Here is a 25,641-nt window from a genome sequence, read left to right as displayed (position 1 = left end):
AGCCCCGCGTCAGGCTCTGGGCTGATGGCTCGGAGTCTGGAGCCTGTTTCCGATTCTGTGTCTCCCTCTCTCTCTGCCCCTCCCCCGTTCATGCTCTGTCTCTCTCTGTCCCAAAAATAAATAAACGTTGAAAAAAAAAAAAAAAAAAAAAGAATACATAGTTAATATTCTGTATTTAAAAGTATGTGTTAATTAGTTCTTCTAATTATTAGCTTCAGTTTGGCTATTATTCGTGTGCTATTATTTGCTATACAGATAGGTTCACTCATTTGCATTTGTATTTTACTTTAGATTTTGTTTCACAATTTTATCATGTGTGTGTGTGTAAAACATTAAGATGGTTCAAAAGTCAAAACTCAACAAAAAAGGTATGTTTAGAAAAGCATCATTGGGGCGCCTGAGTGGCTCAGTCGGTTAAGCGGCCGACTTCGGCTCAGGTCATGATTTCGAGTTCGAGCCCCGCATCGACTCTGTGCTGACGGCTCAGAGCCTGGAGCCTGTTTCGGATTCTGTGTCTCCCTCTCTCTGACCCTCCCCCGTTCATGCTCTGTCTCTGTCTCAAAAATAATAAAAATTAAAAAAAAAAAAAAAGAAAAGCATCATGACTACTTTAGAAAATAATTTTTCTCTATTGAGGGTTCCTTCTTCTATACTTATAACTAAGCCTGGGTCCTTTGCTTCATTCTCTTTATATTCCATGCCTGCTTGCTCTCTACTCCTCAAGCATACACACAAACATACATAAATGCATCTTGATGGAAAAGATACTGAAAAACTACAAGATGATCTTTAGGATAAGGCATGTTTCTTCCACCGTTGGACATGATTCTCTACAGAAACAACATTCTTAATTTTTTCACAGTATATTTCACAGTATATGACAAAATGTTTAAGTGATATAAAATATTGTTTCTTGTGAAAATGCCATCATGAACTATAAGGTCCATTCTGACTGTATGAAAGCAGAGAGTTTCTTTTACTAAGACAAAGCAAGATGGCTTTGTTTTTACTTAAATGCAGGACCAAAACAACCCATGAATCACTTCCTCTATGAAGTAACTGCAGACTAGGCACTCATCCAAACCCTGGGCCAGATCCACCCTGCCAGCCCCACTTCCTTAGGACATGTGTCTTTCAGCGCCTCTGGCTCCTTTTGGAACAGGGACCAGCTGCCTCTAATTTCCTCAGTCCAGGTGCTATGGTGATGGTGGTGATGGTGAGACTGAGTTTTGAAAGCAAAAATCCATTGTGCGAAGATTAAGATTTTCATCATTATATTTTGAAGTCCTTGATTATGTATTAACTAATCAGAAATCTGGTTTTGTTATTAAAGCAGTTTAGCTATACAAAATGTTGATTTCTTTTCCCCTCAGCCTCTATTCCAAAGCTCTATATGCCCTACAATTTGATACTTCAGAAGAAAGGTTCTGTTCATTTTTTTTCCTTTTACATAACCTAGCTTGCGCACTGAATAAGTATTTATTAAGTTCTTAAAATGTGCCAGGCACTGTATTGTGGATTTGGGACATCAGTAATCACAAAAGATAAGTGGAACTTATTTTCTCACCAACGCAAGTTATTCAAGGCAGCACAGGGGAAGTGCCCCGCAGTTCTGCACCACTCCAGGGACTATCCAAAATGATGAAACGGAAGAATTCCCCTGAAAAGAATCTCCAGGAAATAACAACAGCTAACGAACTGATCAAAAAGGATTTAAACAATATAACAGAAAGTGAATTTAGAATAATAGTCATAAAATTAATCACTGGGCTTGAAAACAGTATAGAGGACAGCAGAGAATCTATTGCTACAGAGATCAAGGGACTAAGGAACAGTCAGGAGGAGCTAAACAACGCTATAAACGAGCTGCAAAATAAAATGGAAACAACCACGGCTCAGACTGAAGAGGCAGAGGAGAGAACAGGTGAACTAGAAGATAAAATTATGGAAAAAGAGGAAGCTGGGAACTTATTTTCTAGTAGGTACAGGCAGACAATGAAAAAAAACATAAAAGTAGCTAATTATTTTGCTATAGGTTATGGGAAAATAGATGTTATGGGAAAAATAGATCAAATTAAGGAGGAATGGGAGTTACATTGGTAGTGATGGCAGTTGTAATCTAAAATAACGTGATCAAGAGAAATTGAGGTGGTGAGATTTGAACAAAGACTTTAAAGTGGTGAGAGTGTTACTCATGCAGGTATCTGTGGAAGGAGTATCACAGGAAGAGGGTACAGCCAGTATATGTGATATAAGGCTGAAGTGTACTTGGCTTCTTTAAGGAAAAGTAAGGACATGTATGGTTCAGGGTGGTGGTAGGGAAGACATATAAGGCCTGGGAGGCCACACAAAGCCCTAGGCTTTTATTCTGAGTGAAATGGGGAGTTGCTGCAGGGACTGGGGTTGAAAAGCAACATGATCTGACTTGTGCTTTAACTGACTCCCCTGGCTGAATATTTGACAATGGAGGGGTGGGCTGGGGGGGTGGAATGGAAGTCTTGAGACTAGTTAGAAAGCTATTGCAATAATGTAGGCAAGAGATGATGATGATTCAGGGCAGAATGGTAGCAGTGAAATTTGTGAAATAGAATCTGATTATATATTTTGAAGATGACCTAAGAGAACTTCCTGATGCACTGGATGTGTAAACTGAGAAAGAAAGGAGTCAAAGATGAAAGGTTTTGGCTTGAGCAACTTGAAAACCACAGTTGCTATTAACTGACATAAAGATGATTATGGATAGAATGAGTTTTATGGGGGAAGACATCAGGAGTTCACTTTTAGATGGGTTAAATTTGAGATGTACTAGACATCCAAGTGGAGATGACAATTAGATGGTTAGAAAAATGTTTTTGGTGTGCAGAAGAACAGTAAGAGCTGGAGATATAAAATTGGGAGTTGACAGCAAGAAATTATATGTGATCACCATTGGAATGAGTGTGGATAAAGAAGAGAACCCAGGACATACTTAGGATACCCCTAAGAAGTCTAGGAGAAATGTAGAAACCAGCAAAGGAGCTCAAGAAAGAGTATCTAAAGGAATAGAAGAAAACCAAAAGTTGGGAGTCCAGAAAAACAAGTGAAAAAAGCGAATCGAGGGGAGCATGATGAAGCATGTCAAATGCTACTGTATTAATAAGTTAAAAATTGAGAATTGACCATTGGATTTAGCAACATGGAAATCATTTGGTAACCTTGATAAGAGCAGTTTTAGTTACATGGTGGATGGGGCAAAACCCTAATTGAAGTACATTCGGGAAAGCATGTGGACAGAGGAATTAGAGATAGCAAGTACAGAAAAGTCTTTCAAATACTGCTCCAAAAGAAAGGGAAAATGGGGTGGTAGATGACAGGGGAAGTGGAGTGAAGAGGTTCATTTAAGTTGGGAAGAATTTGCAGCAGGTGTGTTCGCTTATAGAAAGACCCAATGAAAACAGAAAAGACAATATTGTATGAAAAAGGGAAAATGGCTGTAGGTGGGTGGGGATAGGATATGGTTTGAGAAGGTGGGTGGGGATAGGATATGGTTCATGCACAAGTGCAGGGATCAGAGTTAGGTAGGAACATGGATGGATGGGCAGGAAGATAGAATGTGTGGGTTTAGGTGTTGATAGATGCCTTGATGTGATTGTGGGAGACTGTGGAAGTCCCTTGCTGATTGATTTTCTCACTAAATTAGGAAAGGTCATCCATGGGGACCCAGGATGAGGGAGACAGCATTGGAAGTTGGAGGAGAAAGGAGATGTGAAATAATGACCTAATAATAAATTGAAAGTGAGACCAATCCATGTAGTTGGTTGTTTTGGACAGTTGCATGGGCATTGGCATGGAGAAGACAGAGTTGAGTAGATCAGGTTCTAGTTTTGCCAAGCAAGACAAAGCTAGGAAGGAGCAAGGGAGCTGAGTGAATGCAAAGCAGTGATAACAGTGATTAAATGTGGCGTTTAACCTGGGTAAGGGCGGGGGGCAGGGGCGGGGGTGGGGAAGAAAGGAGGACATCAAGAGCAGTGACAAATTACTTCACCTCTCTAAACGTTTCCTACCTAAAACTCTGCATATGGTGTTATGAGGTTTATGTGAGATGATGTATATATAGAAGAACACTTAAAGGACCAAGCACCGAATATATATTCAGCGTTTCTCAAATGAGGTTTTCATCAGGATCACCTGGGGAATGCCCAGAGCCCAACCCAGGCACATAGAATTTCTGTGGGTGAGGCCAGATCTTCACTCTGTCTATTCCTCAGATGATTCTAATGTGTAGTCAGGGCGGCAAACTTTTGCATTAACTGCATGATCTCTATTAGTATTATCAATTAGACGGAATGGAGGGAATATGGTAGAAGAGGAGGATCCGGAACTCACCTCCTCCCACGGACACAATGAGGGAACAACTACATACACTGCAACTCACTCTGAAAACAATCTGCAGACTCTCGGAACACATCTCCCACAGCTGAAATCATCAAAAGAAGGCGGCATCAAGAAGATAAGGAAGGGCAGAAACATGACAGGAAAACAAGCCCCCAGTGCGGCTATTCACAAGAAGGGGTTACATCGCAAGCATCCAGGAGCGAGGGGAACAAGCCCCACACTGGGCATCCCCAACCCCGGGGACCTTCATGGGAACACAAGCCTCTATAACACCTGGTTTGGAAATCAGCAGGGCCATAGGAAACAGAGTCCCCACTCTTGAAGAGCCAATGTGCTATGTCTCTTGGTTGAGACCCAGCAGTTTGAAAAGTGCCTATATGTGAAGACTTAATGACTAATTTTAGGATGTGTGCTGGAGGGGCAGAGCCCTGTAGGAACTTTCTCTGAGAATGGAAGTGCTGGTAGGCACCGTTTTTCTTGCCCTCCTTCAGCTTAGCTAAACAGACACCTGTGGGTTTAGACACTGTCCATCTATCTCGCTAGCACCCAAGTGTTCCCCTAAAGACCTGTGCCACTCAACCAACCCACCTACCCCAACAGGCACCCTTCCACCACAGGGGCTTCTGCCCCACCACACCTGGCAGGCAGCCTCTGTCCAGAACGACATCCTTTCTAGAGTGACTACTGCCCCACACACCCAATGGGACCTAATGCCTCTCCAGAACAATTCTTGCCCTGGTAATTGGGAGCTAGTCTCACTCACAGCATGCCTGCAGTAGCTACAGCCAGGCCTCTCAGCCTGTCAACATGCGGACAAGTAGGCTGAGGGGCAGCCCTGCTCACCTGTATACCTGCAGCAGTTGTGACTCCGACACAACAGGAAGGCACGTGCAGCCCCACACAGGGGTTACCCTGGAGCACCTGGTTCTGGTGACCAGAGAAGGTTATGCTAATGGAACAACAGGACACCTGCACAAGCCCACTACTTTCAAGACCAGGAGATGTCGCTGACCTACCTATTATACAGAAACTAACACAGAGAGTCAGACAAAAGGAGACAGAGGAATATGTTCCAAATCAAAGAACAAGACAATACCTCAGAAAAAGAGCTAAGTAAAAATGGAGATAAGCAACCTACTTCATAAAGAGTTCAAAGTAATGGTAATAAAGGTGCTCACCAGAATTGAGAGAAGAGTAGAGGAATTCAGTGAGAACATCAACAAAGAGAAAATATTTAAAAGAACCAGTCAGATCTGAAGAATAACTGAAATGAAAAATACACTAGAGGGAATCAGAGCAGATTAGAGGATGCAGACTGGATCAGCGATCTCGAAGACAGCTAGTGGAAAGCAGCCATAACGAAGAGCAGAGGAAAAATAACGATGATTAAAGAAATGAGGAGAGGTTAAGCGACATCTGTGACATCAAATGGACTAACAATAACACTATATGAACCCCTGAAGGGAAGAGAGTAAGGTGCAGAAAATGTATGTGAAGAAATAAAATTTCCCTAACCAGGGGAAAGAAACAGACATTCAGGTCTAGGAAGCATAGAGAGCCCCAAAGAAGATGAACCCAAGGAGGTCCACACCAAGACACATGATAATTAAAATGGCAAAAATTAAAGATAAAGAAAATCTCATAAGCATCAAGAGAAAAATACATAATTATATACAAAAGAAACGCCATAAGGCTATCAGCTAATTTTTTAGCAGAAATTTTGCAGGACAGAAAGGGGTGCATTGATATATTCAAAGTGCTGAAAGGAAAAAACCTTTCAACCTTAAAAAAAACCTTTACGACTTGAGAGGAGAACATGGCAGCAGAGAAGGACCCTAGCCTCATCTGGTCCCATGAACACAACTAGATAATTATCAAATCATTCTAAATACCCCAGATATTGATCTGAAGACTAACAGAACAAACTCCACAACTAAAGGGAGAAAAGAGGCCATATCAAAGAAGGTAGGAAGTGCAGAGATGTGGTTTAGGGGAGAAATGGATCACAGGTGCTGCAGAGGGGAGGGAGCTGTGGTCCTGAAGAGAGTGGGAGAGAGAAAAAGAGAGAGAGAGAGAGAGAGAGAGAGAGAGAAGCATATAGGGGGACACACAAGGAGAAAGTTTCCCCAAAACCATTGGCTTGGAAAATGAGAGGGGCTGAATTTAATAAGTTCTTGCAAGGAGTGGGTCTTAAGGCCTGGAGTTTTTTTTTTTTAACTTTTTTTTTTAACGTTTATTTATTTTTTGAGACAGGGAGAGACAGAGCATCAACAGGGGAGGGGCAGAGAGAGAGGGAGACACAGAATCTGAAACAGGCTCCAGGCTCTGAGCTGTCAGCACAGAGCCCGACGCGGGGCTCGAACTCAGGGACTGTGAGATCATGACCTGAGCCGAAGTTGGACGCTTAACCGACCAAGCCTCACAGGCGCCCCATTAAAGCCTGGAGTTTTAAAGGTCGGCAGGCTTGGCTAAGATAGAGACCTGAGGGTGCTGCCCAGCTACTAGAGAAAAGGCAGGCAAACAACCCCGGGGGCAGACAGCATGGAAACAGCATCTGAAGCTTGGGACACAATAGGAAGATTATTTGTTCTTTTTGGAGTGCATCCCCCAGAGGCAGCATTCAAGGGAGGTGCCTCTCTGGCAACCAGAACGCCATTTCCCTCCCTCCTCCAACCCTCTGCGTAAACACAGAGCAACCTTTGGGAAGCAGCACAACACTGACACTGGCTGCCTGACTTGCTTACACCAAGCCCCACCCCTCTTGCTCTGGCGCAACTGCCCTTCTCAGTCAAATCTGCCTCAGTCCCAGCTTGGCAGTCCCCTCCCCCTGAAGACCAGTGCAGGCCCCTACCCACACCATTCCTCTAAAGCCTGGGATTTTAAAGGTCAGCAGGCTTGGCTGGGATAGAGCCGGGAGGGCACAGCCCTGCTTCTGGAGAGAACGCAGGCAAACAACCCAGAGGCAGACAGCACGGAAACAGCTATCGGAAAAATACCTGGGGCACACGGTGAGGGTAGGGGGTGAGATTATTTGCTCTTTCCATAGCACTTCCCTGAGAGCTAGCTTTCGCCAAGATGCTTCTCTGGGGATAAAGGAGCTGGCTGGGGCCATTTCCCTCCCCCTCCCATCAGCATAAACAGAGAGTCACCAGAGAGAAGCAGCCCAGAACCTACAATAGCTGCCTACCTTGCTTGCAGCAAGCCCCACCCCCTCGTGTTCTAGAAGGACTGCCCTTCTAAGTCCAGCTTGCCTCAGTTCCGACGTGGAGGGCCCCTTCCCCAGAAGCCCAGCACAAAACCCCACACCAAGTCTCCTGACTGCAGAGTTCTACAGGGCCTCATTTCTGGTGGGATTGGTGTCAGGTCTCAATTCACCAGCAGACCAGAGCACACCTAGCTAAACTTACCACCTGCAGGCCAGGGACCAAACACCGCCCACGGCCGGCAAGAAGAGCCTCTGCAAATGACTATCCTTAAGGATAGAGCAGCCACATCACGACAGCAGAGTGCACGCAGCACACACCGGAGACACTAGCTGAAGCACTAGGCCCTTGGCACTACATGACTTCGTCTTCATGAGGCCATTACTTTTAGGAGGAGACATAACTGGCTTTTCCAACACATAGATGAAGGCAGAGACTTGGACCAAATGCCAAAATGTTGGAATTCATCCCAAAGGAAAGAACAACATAAGTCCGTGGCCAGAGATCTCAGTGGAGTAGATATAAGTCACATGCCTGATGGAGAATTGAAAGCAACAATCATAAGGATACTCACTGGGCTCGACAAAAGAAGACATCAGGGAGATCCTTGCCACAAAGATAAAAGAGTAAAAAGAATCAGAAATGAGAATGCAATAAATGAGATTGGAAAAACAGGCTTGATGCAATGAACAGCAGGCTGAAAGAAGCAGATGAATGAGCACGTGATACAGAACACAAAGTAATGGAAAACAATGAAGCTGAACAACAGACGGAAAGAACAATTATGGAACACGAGAATAGACTTAGGGAAATCAGTGACTCCATCAAATGTAATAACATTCATATTATAGGAGTCCCAGAAGAAGAGAAGGGAGTAAAGGAGGCAGAATATTTATTTTAAGAAATAACAGAAAACTTGCCTAATCTGGGGGAGGAAACACATCCAGATCAAAGAGGCACAGAGAATTCTCATCAAAATCAACAAAAGCAGGCCAATACCAAGACATACTATAATTAAATTTGCAAAATATAGTGAGAAAGAAAAAATCTTAAAAGCAGCAAGACAAAAAAAGTCCTAAACTTATAAAGGAAGATCCATAAAGCTAGCTGGAGATTTCTTAAGACAAACTTGGCAAGCCAGAAGGAAGGGGCATGATATATTCAATGTGCTGCATGGGAAAGTCAGCAGCCAAGAATACTCTACACAGCAAGGCTGTCATTCAGAATAAGAGAGACAAAGAGTTTCCCAAACAAATCTAAAGGAGTTCATGACCACTAAACCAGCCCTGCAAGAAATATTACAGTGAACTCTTTAAGTGCAAAGGAGAGACCAAAGGTAACAAAGACAAGAAAGGATCAGAGAAAATCTCCAAAAACAACGACAAAACAAGTAATAGAATGGCAATAAATGCGTATCAATAATTACTCTGAACATAAATGGACTAAATGCTCCAATCAAAAGACATAGGATTTCAGAATGGATTAAAAAAAATAAGACCCAACTATATGCTGCCTACAAGAGACTCATTAAAAAAATTTTTTTAACGTTTATTTATTATTTTGAGAGAGAGAGAGAGACAGACATAATGCAAGCAAGAGAGGGGCAGAGAGAGAGGGAGACACAGAAACCAAAGCAGGCTCCAGGCTCTGAGCTGTCAGCACAGAGCCCAACATGGGGCTCGAACCCACAAACCATGAGATTATGACCTGAGCTAAAGTTGGACACTTAAACAACTGAGCCACCCAGGTGCCCCGAGACTCATTTTATTTTATTATTATTTTTAAAAGCTTTTACTTATTTATTGTGAAAGAGAGCAAGCAGGGTAGGGGCAGAGAGAAAGGGACAGAGAGAATTCCAAACAGACTCCACGCTCAGTGCAGAGCCCAATGCAGGGCTCAATCCCACAACCATGAGATCATGACCTGAGCTGAAATCAAGAGTCGGACGCTCAACCAGCTGAGCCACCCAGGCGCCTGAAGAGACTTGTTTTAGACCTAGACATCTGCACATTGAAAGTGAGGGGCGGAGAAAACATTTATCACGCAAATGGATGTCAAAAGAAAGCTGGAGTAGCAATACTTATATCGGATAAACTAGACTTTAAAACAAAGAGTGTAACAAGAGACCAAGAAGGACATTATATAATCGTAAAGGGGACAATCCAACAAGAAGATATAATGATTGTAAACAATAAAGCACCCACAATGACAGCACCCAAATATATAAAACAATTAATAACAAACATAAAGGAACTAATTAATAGTACAAGAATAGTAGGGGACTTCAATACCCCACTTACATCAGTGGACAAATCATCTAAAGAGAAAATCAACAAGGAAATAACGGCTTTGAATGACACACTGGACCAGACATACTTAACAGATATATTCAGAACATTCCATCCTAAAACAACATAATATATGCACTTTTTAAGTGCATGTGGGACATTATCTAGAATAAATTACATATTAGGTCACAAAACAGGCCTCGACAAATACAAAAAGACTGAAATCATACCAATCACCTTTTCTGGCCACAATGCTATGAAACTTGAAGTCAATCACAAGAAAACATTTGGAAAGATCACAAATTCATGGAGGCTAAACAACATGCTACTAAACAATAAATGGGTTAACCAGGAAATGAAAAAAACAAACAACTATATGCCACAAATTGGACAACCTAGAAGAAATGGATAAATTCCTACAAAGGTATAAATTACCAAAATGGAAACAGGAAGAAATAGAAAACTTGAATAGACTGATAACAAGCAAATAAATTGAGTCAATAATCCAAACACTCCCAACAAATTCACAGGCAAATTCTACCAGACATGTAGAGAAGAGTTAATACCTACTTTTTAATTTTTTTTTTGAAGGGGGGGAGAGGGAAAGGGAGAGAGAGAATCTCAAGCAGGCTCCAAACTCCACACGATCTCACCACCATGAGATCATGACCTGAGCTGAAATCAAGAGTTGGGTGTTTAATCAACTGAGCCACCCAGGCGCCCTGAGTTAATACCTATTCTTTTCAAACTATTTCAAAATGTAGAAAAGGAAGGAAAATTTCCAAATTCATTCTATGAGGCCAGCATTACCCTGATACCAAAATCAGACAAAGACTCTACTATAAAAGAGAACTACGGGCCAATATCCCTGATGAACATGGATTCAAAAATTCTCAATAAAATACTAGCAAACTGAATCCAACAGAACATTAAAAGAATCATTTACCACAAATAAGTGGGATTTATTCCTGGGCTTCAAGGGTGGCTCAATATTCACAAATCAATATGATACACCACATTAATAAAAGAAAGGATAAGAACCACGTGATCCTTCCAGTAGAGGCATAAAAAGCATTTGACAAAGTACAACACCCATTCAGGATAAAACCCCTCAACAATGCAGATTTAAGGGGAACATAGCTCAACATAATAAAGGCCATATATGAAAAATCCATACCTAATATCATCCTCAGCAGGGAAAACTGAGAGCTTTTCCTCTAGGTCAGGAAGAGGACAGGGATGTGCCCTCTCCAAACTGTTACTTAATGTAGTACTGGAAGTCCTAGCCACAGCAACCGGACAACAAAGAAGAAGTAAAAGGCATACAAATTGGCAAGGAAGAAGTAAAACTTTAATTATTTGCAGATGACATGATACTCTATAGAGAAAAACCCAAAAGACTACACCAAAAAAACTCCCTGATACATGAATTGTAAAGTCTCAGGTTACAAACTTAACATACAGAAATCTGTAGCTTTCTATACACCAATAATGAAACAGCAGAAAAAGAAATCAAGGGATCGATCCTATTTACAATTGCACCAAAAACAGTAAGATACCTAGGAATAAACCTAACCAAAAAGGTCAAAGATCAGTAGTCTGAAAAGTATAGGACACTTATGAAAGAAATTGAAGATGACACAAAGAAATGGAAAAACATTCCACGCTCATGGACTGGAAGAACAAACATTGTAAAAATGTCTGTACTACCCAAAGCAATGTACATATTCAATGCAATCCCTATCAAAATAACACCAGCATTTTTCACAGAACTGTAACAAACAATCCTAAAGTTTGTATGGAATGACAAAAGACTCCAAATAGGCAAAGCAAACCTGAAAAAGAAAAGCAAAGCTGGAGGCAACACAATTCCAGACTTCAAGCTATATTACAAAGCTGTAGTCATCAAGACAGTATGGTACAGGCACAACACATAGATCAATGGAACAGAATAGGAAACCCAGAAATGGACTCACAACTATATGGTCAACTAACCTTTGACAAAGCAGGAAAGAACATACAATGGGAAAAAGACAATCTCTTCAACAGATGATGTTGGGAAAACTGGATAGCAACATGCAAAAGAATGACTGGACCACTTTCTTACACCATACACAAAAATAAATTCAAAATGGAAGAAAGACCTAAATGTGAGACAAGAAACTATCAGAATCTTAGAGAACATAGGCAGCAATCTCTGTGACCTTGGCTGTAGCAACTTCTTACTAGACATGTCTCCAGAGGTGAGGGAAACAAAAGCAAATATGAACTATTGGGACTTCATCAAGATAAAAACCTTTTGCACAATGAAGGAAACAGTAAACAAAACTAAAAGGCAATCTATGGAATGGAGGAATGACATATCTGACGAAGTGTTAGTATCCAAAATATATAAAGAACATATAGGAGTGCCTGGGTGGCTCAGTCAGTTAAACATTTGACTTCAGCTCAGGTGGTGATAGTCTGTGAGTTTGAGTCCTGCACTGGGCTTTGTGCTGTCAGCTCAGAGCCTGGAGCCTGCTTCAGTCCTGTGTCTCCCCTTCTCTTTTTCTTCCCCTCCTTTGTTTGAGTTCTGTCTCTTTCTCTCAAAAATAAACATCAAAAAAAAAAAAGAAAGAAAGAAAGAAAGAAAAAGAACTTATAAAACTCAACACCCAAAAATTGAATAATCCAGTTAAAAAATGGGCAGAAGACATGAATAGACATTTTTCCAAAGACAACATCCAAATGGCTAACAGACACATGAAAAGGTGCTCAACATCACTCATCATCAGGGAAATACAAATCAAAACTACAATGAGAGATCAGTTCACACCTGTCAGAATGGCTAAATTCAACAACACAAGAAACAACAGGTGTTGGTGAGGATGTGTAGAAAGGGGAACCCTCTTGTGCTGTTGATGGGAATGCAAACTGGTGTAGCCACTCTGGAAAACAGTATGGAGGTTCCTCAAAAAGTTAAAAATAGAACTACCCTATGATCCAGCAATTGCCCTACTAGGTATTTAGGAAACAAATACAAAAATATGAATTCAAAGAGATATGCATATCCCGATGTTTTTGGCAGCATTATCTACAATAGCCAAATTATGGAAACAGTCCAAGTGTCCATTGACTGGTAAGTGGATAAAGAAGATGTGGTGTATATGCACAAAGAAATATTACTCCACCATAAAAAGAATGAAATCTTATCATTTGCAATGACATGGATGGAGCTAAGAAGTAATATGCTAAGTAAAATAAGTCAGAGAATGACAAATAGCATATGATTTCACTCACTTGTGGAATTTAAGAAACAAAAAAATAAGTGGTGCCTGGGTAGCTTAGTCAGTCAAGCATCTGACTCTTGATTTTGGCTCAGGTCATGATCTCATGGTTTGTGAGATCAAGTCCCGAGTCAGGCTCTATACTGACAGGGAGGAGCCTGCTTGGGATTCTCTCCCCCGCTGTCTCTTTAACCCCCTCCCCCACCCTCTCTAATGCGTTTAAAAATGAGCAAAGGGGGAGAAAAAGAGAGACAAACCAAGAAACAGACTTTTTTTTTTTTAACGTACGCTCCATGTCCAAGTGGGGCTTGAACTTACAACCCTGAGATCAATAGTCACATACTCTATCAACTGAGCCAGTTAGTCTCCCCAACAGATTCTTAACTATAGAGAACAAAACTGATGGTTACTAGAGGAGAGGTGGATAGGAGGATGGGTTAAATAGGTGATGGGGATTAAAGACTGCACTTGTATGGAAGTGTTGAATCACGATTTTGTACACCTGAAAGTAGTATTATACTTACAACCCTTACAACCAAGAATATTCTACCAAGCAAAGTTATTATTCACAAGAGAAGGAGGAAAGGCTTCCCAAACAAAAATTCATCACCACTAAACCTTACAAGAAATGTTAAAGGGACTTCTTTAAGTAGAAAAAGCCATAACTAGAAAATATTTACAAAAAGAAAAAATCTCACTGCTAAAAAGTACACATAAAGATAGTAGATCAATCATTTTTGAAGTCATATGAATGTTAAAAGACAAAAGCAAAATCAATATCTATGAAAAATAGTAAAGTGATATTCAAAATAAAAAAGATGTCATATAGGACAGATACATGACATGTGGATGCAGCAGAGATAGGTAGCACATTTAGAATGTGTATGAACTTAAGCAACCATCAATGTAATATAAACTGCTACATGTATAGGATGTTATATATGAACCTGATTGTAACATGAACCAAAACCTGTAATAGATACCCAAAAAACAAACAGAAAGGAATCTAAGCATAACAATGAAGTCATCAAACCACAAAGGAGGAGAACAAGAGAAACAAAGAACTGCAAAAACAACCAGAAAACAACAAACAAAATGGCAATAAGTACATATCTGTCAATAACTACTTTAAATGTAAATGGACTATATGCTCCAAACAAAAGACATATGGTGAGCTAATGGATAAAAAACCAAGACCCATCTATACGCTGCCTACAAGAGGCTCATGTCAGACCTAAGGACACACACAAACTGAAAGTGAAGGGATGGAAAAAGATTCTCCATGCAACAGGGAAAAAAAGCCTGAGGTAGCAATACTCAATTTTTGACAAAACAGACTTTAAACAAATTCTGTAACAAGAGACAAAAGGTGGGTTTTACCTAATGATAAAGGGATCAATTTAGCAAGTGTATATAACAATTGTAAACATCTATGCATCAAACATAGGAGCACCTAAACATATAATTATTAACAGACCTAAAGGGAGAAATTGACAATAATACTGTCAGGGAACTTTAACACCTCATTTACCTCAATGGATAGATCATTCAGCCAGAAATTCAATAAGGAAACAGTTGCCTTTGAACACATTAGACCATGTGGACTTAACAGATATATACAGAACATCCCATCCCCAAACAGCAGAATACACATTCTTTTTTAAGTTTATTTATATTTGAGAGTCAGAACATGCGCATGTGCATGCAAGGAGGTGGGGAGGGGCAGACAGAAAGGGAAAGGGAATCCCAAGTAGGGTTCATGCTGTCAGTGCAGAGCCTGATGCATGGCTTGAACCCATGAACCGTGAAGTCATGGCATGAGCCAAAATCAAGAGCTGGATGCTTAACCGACTGAGCAACCCAGGTGCCCTTACACATTCAAGTGCACATGGAACATTTTCCAGGACAGATCATATGTTAGGGTACAAGTCTCAATAAATTCAAGATTCAAATCAGATGAGGCATCTTTTCTGACCACAATGTTATGCAACTACAAATCAATTACAAGAAAAAAAAAAAAAAACTGGAAAAAACCAGAAACATGTGGAGGCTAAACAGCATGCTACTAAACAACCAATGGGTCAATGCAGAAACCAAAGAGGAATAAAAAAACACCCAGAGACAAATGAAATGGAAATACAATGCTCCAGAGCCTCTGGGATACAGCAAAAAGAGTTTTAAGAGGAAACTTTATGGGAATACAGGACTACCTCAAGAAAAAAGAAAAATCTGAAAGAATCTAACCTTATACCTAAAGGAAATGGAAAAAAAACAAAGCCCTAAGATAGGGGAAGGAAATAAGTATCAAAGTGGAGCAAAATGAAATATACTAAAAAAAAAAAAAAAAATGAAACAATGAGCTAGTACTTTGAAAAAATTGATCAGCCTTTAGCCAATTCATCAAGAAAAAAAGAGAGAAGACTTAAATCAGAAATGAAAGAGAAGAAAGTACAATGGACATCACAGAGATACCAAGGATTATAAGAGACCACTATGAAAATTATATGTCAACAATCTGGACAACCTAGAAGAAATGAATAAAATCCTAGGAATATACATTTTTCCGAGACTGAATCAGGAAGAAACAGAAAATCAATTCCATTACTTGTAATCAAAAAGCTCCCAACAAGCAAAAGCCCAGGACCAGATGGCTTCACAGATGAATTCTATTAAACATTTGAAAATGGGTTAATACCCATCCTTTTTTTAAAAAAACACTTTTTTAATTTTAATTTTTTTAAGTAATCTCTATGCCCAATATGGGGCTTGAACTCACAACCCTGAGATCGAGATTCACATGCTCTACTGAGTGAGCCAGCCAGTCACCCTGATACCCATCTTTCTTAAACTATTTAAACAAATTGAAGAGAAAGGAATGCTTCCAAATTCTATGAGGCCAACATTATCTTGATACCAAAACCAAAGAAACACACCACACACACACACACACACACACACACACACACACACACACACTGTAAACCAATATCCCCAATGAACGCAAACGCCAATACCCTCAACAAAATATTAGCAAACTGCATTGAACAATTAAAACATTAAAAGGATCATTCCTCATGATCAAGTGGGATTTATTCCAGGGATGCAAGGATGGCTCAAAATACACAAATCAGTCAATTAACAAATTGAAGGACAAAATCATACAATCATCTCAATAGATGCAGAAAAAGCATTTGACAAAATTCTACATCCATTCATGATAAAAACATAGTGAGTATAGAAGGAATATACCTCAACATAATAAAGACCATATATGACAAACCCATAGCTAGCATACTAAATGGTGAAAGCTGAAAGTTTTTCCTCTAAGGTCAGCAACAAGACAAGGATATCCACTTTCACCACTTTTATTCTTTTGGGTTTTTTTTTGAAGTTTATTTATTTATTTTGAGAGACAGAGAACATGAGCAGGGAAGGGGCACAGAGGGAGTGAAGGAGAATCCCAAGCAGGCTCTGCACCACTAGTGCAGAGCCTGATACGGGGCTTGAATTCATGAACCGTGAGATCATGACCTGAGCTGAAATCAAGAGTCAGATGCATAACCAACTGAGCCGCCGAGGTGCCCTTCACCACTTTTATTCAACATAGTACTGGAATTCCTAGCTGCAGCAATCAGGTAAGAAAAAAAAAAAAACACATTCAAATTGGTAAGAAAAAAGTAAAACTGCTATACTGCAGATGACATGATACTATGTGTAGAAAACCATGAAGACTCCACCAAAAAACTATTAAAATAAATGAATTCAGTAAAGTTGCAGAATACAAAATCAACATATAGAAATCTGTTGCGTTTCTATCCACTAATAACAAACTCACGGAAGAGAAATTAAGAAAAAAAAACAACAACACTGGGGCATCTGGGTGGCTTAGTCAGTCAAGTGTCTGACTCTTGATTTCAGCTCAGGTCATGATCCCAGGGTCATGGGATCGAGCCCTACATTGGGCTACAGGCTGGCTGAGCATGGAGCCTGCTTGAGGTTCTTTTTCTTTCTCCCTCTCTTTCTCTCTCTGCTCCTTCCCACTTGCTCTTGCTCTCCCTCTCTCAAAATAAATCAAATTAAGGGGCACCTGAGTGACTCAGTGTATTGAGTGTCTCACTCTTGGTTTTGGCTTGGATCATGATCTCATGGTTCATGGGTTCGAGCCCTGCATTGGGTTCCACACTGATAGTGCAGAGTCTGCTTGGTATTCCCTTTCTCCTCCTCTCTCTGTGCCCCTCCCCTGCTTGTGCTCGCTCTCAAAATAAATAAAATTTAACATAAATAAATTAAAAAAAGAAAACCCCATTTACAACGGCATCAAAAAGAATAAAATGTGTAGGAATAAATTTAACCAAGGAGATGAAAGGCCTATATTCTGCAACTATAAGATAGTGATTAAAGAAACTGAAGACAACACAAATAAACAGAAAGATACACCACGTTCACAGGTTGGAAGGATACTGTTAAAATTTTCTTACTACCAAAAGCAATCTATAAATTTAATACAATCCTTATCAAAATACCAACAGTGTTTTTTACAGAACTAGAACAAATAATCCCCAAATTTGTATGGAACCACAAAAGTGCTCAAAAAGCCACAAATAGTCCAATTACAAAAATGGGCATAAGACATGAATAGATGTTTCTCCAAAGAAGACATACAGATGGCCAAAAGACACATGAAAAGATGCTCAACATCACTATTCATCAGGAAAACGCACATCAAAACCACAATGAGGTATCATCTTATAGTCAGAATGGCTATTATCAAAAAGATAAGAAATAACAACTCTTGGCAACGATGGAGAAAGTGGGACCCTCATGCACTGTTGGTGTGGCGGGAATGTAAATTGGTGCAGCCACTTTGGAAAACAGAATGGAGCTTCCTCAAAAAATTAAAAATAAAAATACCATACCACCCAAATAATTCTGTCAGCTCTTTACCCAAAGAAAAAGAAAACACTGGTTAAAAAAGATATATGTTTAGTTTACTGCAGCATTATTTACAATAGCCAAGATATGGAAGGAACATAAGTATCTATCAATAAAGATGTGGTATATATAAATACAATAGAATATGTTCTGCTGTTCTGCCATAAAAAGGAATAAATCTTGTCACTTGCCACTAGGATGGACCTAGAGGGCAATATGTGAAGTAAATCAAAGAAATATAAACACTATATGATTTCACTTATATGTGGAATCTAAAAAACAAACGAACAAAAAAATCTCATAGAGATGTGGTGGATGCCAGAGGGGTGGGAGGATGGGAGAAATTTGTGAAGGGGTTTGAGAAATATAAACTTCCAGTTATAAAAGCAAGTCATGGGGATGAGAAGTACAGTAGAGAGAATATAGTCAATATTATAAGATGGTAACTAATGGCAAACATTTTGTAATATATATAATTGTTGAATCAGTATATTGTACACCTGGAAGTAATTATTTAACTATAGTTCAATTAAAAATAAGATATTATGTGCGGAATGCCTCATGTGGGCTAGGCAATTTACTAAAATATCACCTAAGTCCCACAACGTTTCAAGAAAGCGTTTGTGTCTAAAGTCACAAATAATGGAAGTCAGGTATTTCTAGCCAGTTAAGTATGAGCCGCTATGTTAATGTATGAGTATAAACCGCCACTCCAAAGAATGGTTTGCAGAACATCAACATCACCTGAGACCTTGTTGGAACTGTGTCATCACAAACGGGTTAAATCAGAATCTGCACGTTAACAAGTGATTCCTATGTACATTCATTCGAGAAGCCTTGAGTTACGCACACTGGCTCTCTCCACCATGTTTCTAATCTGGTATAAGGTGAACTCAAACAAGTCATATCAATGAGCCAAGGACAACCTTTAGTTTAAGGAATTCTGCAGCTGATGCTAATTGTTTTTATTAATTTTTTTTTAAGGTTTATTCATTTTTCAGAGATGGAGAGACAGAGAGTGAGTGGGGGAGGGGCAGAGAGAGAGGGAGACACAGAATCCAAAACAGGCTCCAGGCTTTGAGCTGTCAGCACAGAGCCTGATGCGGGGCCTTAACTCACGGATGGCGAGATCATGACCTGAGCTGAAGTCGGATGCTCAACCGACTGAGCCATCCAGGCGCCCCTGATGCTAATTGTTTTTAGGTATCAATTAATAATTCATTAAGGCCTGACGAAGGCTATACATTTCTAAAAAGGATGATTTCTAGAGATACTTTACCTGTGAAATCATACTGTTCACACATTCCTTTTTGAGATATGTTTTATGTTTTAAATCAAAAGCCAGTAACTGGGTGAAACCCAGTGAAGCATTCCACGAAATACAGTTTACCTGTAGAGTGCTTTGTAGTCAGCAAGTGCTTTTTTCATATTTCTTGGACTGACCATAAGACTTTATTATTGGGACTCAGGTAAAATGTATAAGGTCATATAATACGTAATAGCAGGACTACAACTCAAAGACAGTTTCTCTGACGTCCATTTCCATGTCTGTTTCCCCACATATGACTGGAAAATTTAGGCGAACACCATTAACTATGGAGTAGAGCAGTCATTTCTCAGAGAAGAGAGCAGCACTGTTGTAGTGCTTCCTGCAGATGTAATCTTGGAGTTATCACAGGGAGAAGTCCCTCTTTCCACACCTGGGGAACCCGGACTTCTGTCACAGCCTTATTCTTGAGAGATTTACATAGGTTTCGGTAGGGAATGAGAGGTAGGAAGCAGCATTGGTACTCTATTGGAGTAACTTTTCTCTGAGACAAACAAAATCATTGTGAACATCTCCAATCCTGGCTGCAATAACATTTAAGTCTTTATAATTCATTTAAGGATGTATTTATTTACAAGATACAAATGCTTAATATTTAATAGGAATTAAAGTGCTTAATTTTACAATGTTTCCAATTCTATGCCTTTGTGACCAAATATACATATGTTACACAATATATACACTATATGCAAATATTTTACATTCATATAGCTAGAAAAGAATTACTTTTTGTGTATGCTTTTTTCACATTGGAGTTAACTCTAAAATTCTGATAACATACCTTTTCAAACTGACCAGCCAACAATTCAAAAACCCAGATAACACTTACTCAAAAATATCAGTCAATTGTCACTCACAAAATAAAATGCTAGTTTGGTTAAAAAAAAAAAAAAGTTTTATATACAGATATGATTGCTAATGAATGCAGACCCCTCCCCTAAAGTGATACATTCCAATATCCACATAATATGTAATATATAATACAATTCTGTTATCATAATGGTCCCCACAGACTACTGTGTTTCTTTCCAAACCTGTGTATATATCACTCTATGTATTTGGTATTTACTTATTAAAATATGCTACAATGAGATTTCTTGATTTACTCTCTCACTAAATCTACCATAACAAATTTTAGGAAGAAGGATACCATCATGTAACCCTCAGTGACTCCAATGAGTTAAAAACTATCTTGTAGAAGCCATGTGCTAGTTCTGCCAAACGCTCAGTCCAAAAAGTAGAAAACCATGATTGACTTTAGAGGAATTTTTTACCTCATAAAACAGTGCAGAAAATGGCCCAATAGGATGAAAGTCTTTTAAGCCTAAAGAAAAAGGTAAGTAATAGAGAAAGACCTGGGGGCAACAGATCCCATCAGTATGCTATTACAAAGACTTCTACTTTATAGTTCATATCCCTACTGCACTTAAAGTATTTTTCTCTTGTCTTAACATACACTGCTCTGATCAGGAGATCAGCAGTCTCTTTCTGTCCACCTCTCTGTTCACTCTTGCTTATTTCAGTTCCTAATTTTTTATTCCTCTTTACTGTATCAGTAAAGAAAGCAAAGTTATCTGCTCATGAGAACATGATTACGGGGCATACAGAAGAATGAATTGTATTAAAAACCCATGTAAATAATTCATGTTAAGATATTTAAGTGAAGAGAACAATTTCTATAAAAATTTCATTCCTATGGAAAAACAGAATTGGAAATCAACAGTTTTTACATATATACATATATGCATAAATTCACAGAAAGGGTTTTAAAAGTAGATCTAGTGGTCTTTATATATCAGACTCATATTTTCTAAATCTGAAGAATCTATAGTAGGTAGTAATATGAAAATAAAAAGCAATTTGATTCTACTAAAATTGGATGAGAATGAAGAAGTAACACGATCCACTACAGGTGTCAATACAGTTCTATAGAATAAGAACTGGTTAGCCACAGTTTTTATATTAATACATTCTTGAAGAATACAAAATTGAAGAATGAAAACATTAAGACATTCTTGCCTTTTGAGTTAATTTTAGCTTATTAATACCATGTGCTTAATCTTAGACCCGCTAACACGAATATCATGTGATGTAAGAAATTTTAATCTTCTATTCTGCATTATAGCAAGGATACCTGCAAAAAAAATAAGACCTTTGTTCCTTAGAAGTTTATTTGCTCCTGTTGGTGCCCTTTCCTCTGGACATATCTAGTCCAGAAAGATAATAATTAGAGTTATCACAGACAATATTCTCAGCATAAGAACTTAAGGCTTTAAATATAATCAGAAGTGGGATCGAAAATTTGAAGGGAAAACAACCACCCTGTTTCCACAAAGTTGACGAGAGAAAGTAAAACATAACTGTGAACTCACAGAAGTATTTTTGATATAAGGTTTTTAAAGGCATCAATGAGTCTTTAGCAACCCTGCAGCACTATGAAGCTTGTCGTTTTCTTTATATACTCATGACTACTACAAGTACTCTTTTAAAAAATCCAAATGTGTATCTATATATGGGACAGGGTATATTTAAAAGGTTTTTGTAAAAAGTTTAGTACTTTTTTAGGTTGGAGTATTTGTTTTTAATTGGGGTAGGTCACCTGGTGAAGGTAAGTACGCCAACCTGCATGTTATGTTAAACTTCACGGAAAATGAAAGGAGCTTGATGACGTAGTGCAGATGTGCTTAATTCTTTCACTATCCATACCCTTTGCAAAAGTAAAGATGCTCTTGACAGTTACTTGAATCCAAGGAATAATGCCCTCCCCTTCTCTTCCCTAGAAGTTATAGTATCATTTCTAGAAGTTAATTCTCTATCTCCTCGTGGCTAGAGGCATTCGTATTAAAATTTCAGTATAAAAACATACCCTGAAGAATTTTATTGCTTGCATACATGATGGCATCGTAGATGCCATTATTACGAAAGTGGCTGGTGGCATTTTTCATTACCGAGTCCCACTTAAAATCTGGAGAGAAGTCTGCACTACATTTTGTACTTAATATACCAAATGGGAGACTTTCAATAAAAGCGAAATTTAAGTTTAAAAAACTGGAATGTTTGTGGTGAGTAGCAGTTTTTATCGAAGAAGTACTTTTTAGGTTTGGAGGAAGGGCACTTTAAAGATGGCTTGGAAAGCACCAAATTAGGGAAGATAAAGAATAAAGCCTATATGGGATGTTGGTTTTAATAGGAGGGCAATTAATTGTTTTTTTATGTTCAATTTGTCATGGCTGCTCAGGGGTGTCAAAAACCAAGATGGAGATGGTTCTTGAGACCAATCACACTTTGAAGTCTTTTAGTTTAGTTGAGTGTTTACTAAATGCTTAAGAGTATGCCCTTGCCTTTCTCCAAGTAAAAGCATTAGTGATTCTTTAAGAGAAACAGGTAAGGCTGCTTCAGTGCTTCTCTTTGCGCTTGTCTAAAGAACACGGGGTGAAACATGAAGACGGTGACTGAATAATCAGAAATTCTCTTCTAGTACGAATATTTCTGATTTTTTTAAATTAAAGATCATGTTAAGAGCATGATGATATTCTTTTTACAGGAGTGTTCTCTCAATAACCTAAATCAAATGACATTGATATTTACTCAGCCAAAACTTGAGTGTGTCCATATCACTCAATTTCCCAGGAGAAGAACTTACGGTAGGGAAAGTGTAGTCTGCTTGCTGTTCAAAAGAATTTTCAAAACTAACTTGGCCCACAAATCTTCTAACTGGCCCTTATGTTTCCATTGCTCTGTCCACATTTATGAAAGTCATGTTTTACTGATAATCATTCTGCATTTTTATTGCTTCTCTTTTCTTGACATTAAGAACACCAACACATCATCTATAGCTATAGTGTAACTTTCTCAAAAGCCACCCTGAACACATATGTTGTACATACATACCCACCCCAAGGTTGGCAGCTAGAAAAGAGAAGTAATGTAACTTTTCTTTGAGTCTGTCCCTTATTTGATAGGGCCTAAGAAGCTACCTTTATCTCTTTCTGACTCCAAATATTTGGTTTAATGTTAATGATCGTGGCTGACTTTCCTTTTTATAGAGGAAGGCAATCTAATTGTGTCTGCCATAATCAGTTTACCTTCTTTTTTGGAGTGGGGAAAAAAGATACTTTAAATATTTCTTAAAACAGCAGGCCTGAATAAATGTGTGGCAGTCTCAAATTCTGAGTGAATCTATTCTACATTTAAGGTGTCATTCTCAAAGGCCAAGATAGTGGGGTCATTCTTGTGGATTTCTAGCTGACTTAGGCATTTAAACATGATAATGTTTGGGGTATAACAGGCTACATGGGGGGAAAAATACTAATTTGAGAAAAAGATTAAGTTAAGTAGTCAACCTAATGTGAGATTTTAGTCACAACCACAGTATGGTGAAGAGTAGCCTTTGTACAAGAAATCATGTATGGACTATTAAAAATTCTCCAGGAGATGGGAAAAAGTGCTCAGACTCTCTTCAATCATCTTGTACCTCCCCCAAGCTTGCCATTAAAATATTGCTTTTCATTATTGTGTTTCTCCCTCCTCTTCCTCACTGAGGTGGTTAAAAGAGTTGAGCATAAACTTCCTCTAATATCTATCTCCCTGCACCTCAAACACAGGTGATCACATGTGAATTTTGTTCCCCATCGGACAAAGGAATAGGCCCACACAGTTATCTGAAGTGTTAGTTATATAGTCTGCATTTGACCATACTTTAACAGTCTTATGGAAAAGAAAAACATTACAATCAATGTAGTTTCCATATGTCCCAGTTCTGTATAGAGTCAGGTATCTTGTACAGTTTAGGTTTCTGTGAAAATTTGTGCACATGCTGATATTAACTGCTGCAAAAATTGCAAGATTGTGAAAGATAAAATAACCTGTGTGACTTTGACCATCCCAGTGACCAAAGTGCACTTTATCTCAGAATAATCAAGACTGAAGCATTAATTACACCCTCATCATATATTTCAATAGGTATTATTAGCACCTTCAAAGAGAGGCACTGTTTTAAATAGGCACAGAACGAAAAAATAGTACTTTAAAAATACTGTTGGAACTAATATATCCCATGCCAAATAAATTACTGCTTTTTCTTATTATAAAAATATCAATACCTTAAGATGTCAATCAGTTAAACATAAATCACCAAAAACATTTCTTAAAATTTAGAACACTGTTCAATTGCAAGATAAAACATGCTTTACATTTAAAAAATAAATTAGAGACAAATATGAACCTAAAGCTGAAGAGAAAAGCATGTATAATATAATTATATTCATATTTAATACTATATACACATAATTGCTATATACTTGAGATATTTTATTCTTAGGAGTATTTCTACAAAAACAAGTATTATCTTTTCTTAATAAGTTGAAAGTTTGAACACCAACAATTTGTCCTTGTTGTTTTAAAAGAACATACGTCATTTATGCAGCTTGAGCTTTATAAACTAAATTAAATAAGTTAATACAATAGCCTAAACTGTCCCTGTATTTATTTATTTATTTATTTATTTATTTATTTATTTATTTATTTATTTATTTATTTTTACCACGGATCTATTTTGGCAACATGGAGGTATATCTTTCAAACTGTTACAAGTCCTACCTGTGAAGGAGAAGACATTACAGGACCTTAAATGGTGGTGGCCTATTCTAACCTGATAGTGATAGAATCCACTGATAACATTTTCTTCAAGACAAAAGTACATATGCAAGGAATAGCTCATTAAAAAATGTTCCATTTTCACATTATTTCAAACTTTTACCGGTAGAATGGCTCTGCACATTAGTTTCACTATGAATACAGAAACATAGGAAAGTACTTCCCCAAAAGATGCATTTAAGAGCCTATATTTTTCAACATAAAGTGCTAAGAGATGAATGAGGAGGGCTGGGAATGTCTTGAGCTGTAAATCTTAGGACCTCCACACTGTGGATGGTCCTGAAGTTCAGCATTCTGATTTTCTCTTAGGTTCAGGATGATCATCCAAGGTGGTTGGATGCTTGTTGGGACCATCTGGTGTCTCACCTGTGACAGCTAAAAAGATGATTTTCAGCCACTTCTGTTTCAGTTCCTCACTGTCTGCGGCAAAGCTGTGCACAGACTTGGACTGGGTCAGTTTGAAACTGTGTGGCAGGTCTGCACTCCTTGGCATGTCGTCCACAACGTAACCCAGGAGTGGAATGGTGGCCTGGGCTCGGACATCCTAAGGAAAAAACATGGTACATAGGAGCGTGAGATGTACTAGCTTGCTGTGC

General features: G+C 38.7%; 1 protein-coding gene across 11 annotated transcripts in view; it reads right to left on the bottom strand.

Annotated features, from left to right (window-relative positions):
• The window catches only part of FGD4 (FYVE, RhoGEF and PH domain containing 4), a 248,462-nt gene that overhangs the window by 6,271 nt on the left and 216,550 nt on the right, over nucleotides 1-25,641 (bottom strand). For 9 of the 11 annotated variants that reach the window (XM_045465983.1, XM_045465986.1, XM_045465990.1 and 6 more), the window contains one exon: nucleotides 19,941-25,589. In XM_045465983.1, the coding sequence (XP_045321939.1) occupies nucleotides 25,332-25,589 (258 nt within the window). In that variant the 3' untranslated portion in view covers nucleotides 19,941-25,331. Of the gene's footprint in view, nucleotides 1-19,940; nucleotides 25,590-25,641 lie in introns of those variants that run through there. The other 2 variants (XM_045465984.1, XM_045465985.1) reach the window with 1 other exon arrangement.

This window comes from Leopardus geoffroyi, chromosome B4 (genome assembly GCF_018350155.1).
Source record: "Leopardus geoffroyi isolate Oge1 chromosome B4, O.geoffroyi_Oge1_pat1.0, whole genome shotgun sequence".
In the NCBI taxonomy this organism is placed as follows: Eukaryota; Metazoa; Chordata; class Mammalia; order Carnivora; family Felidae; genus Leopardus; species Leopardus geoffroyi.
This window is presented reverse-complemented; position numbering and strand designations above follow the sequence as displayed.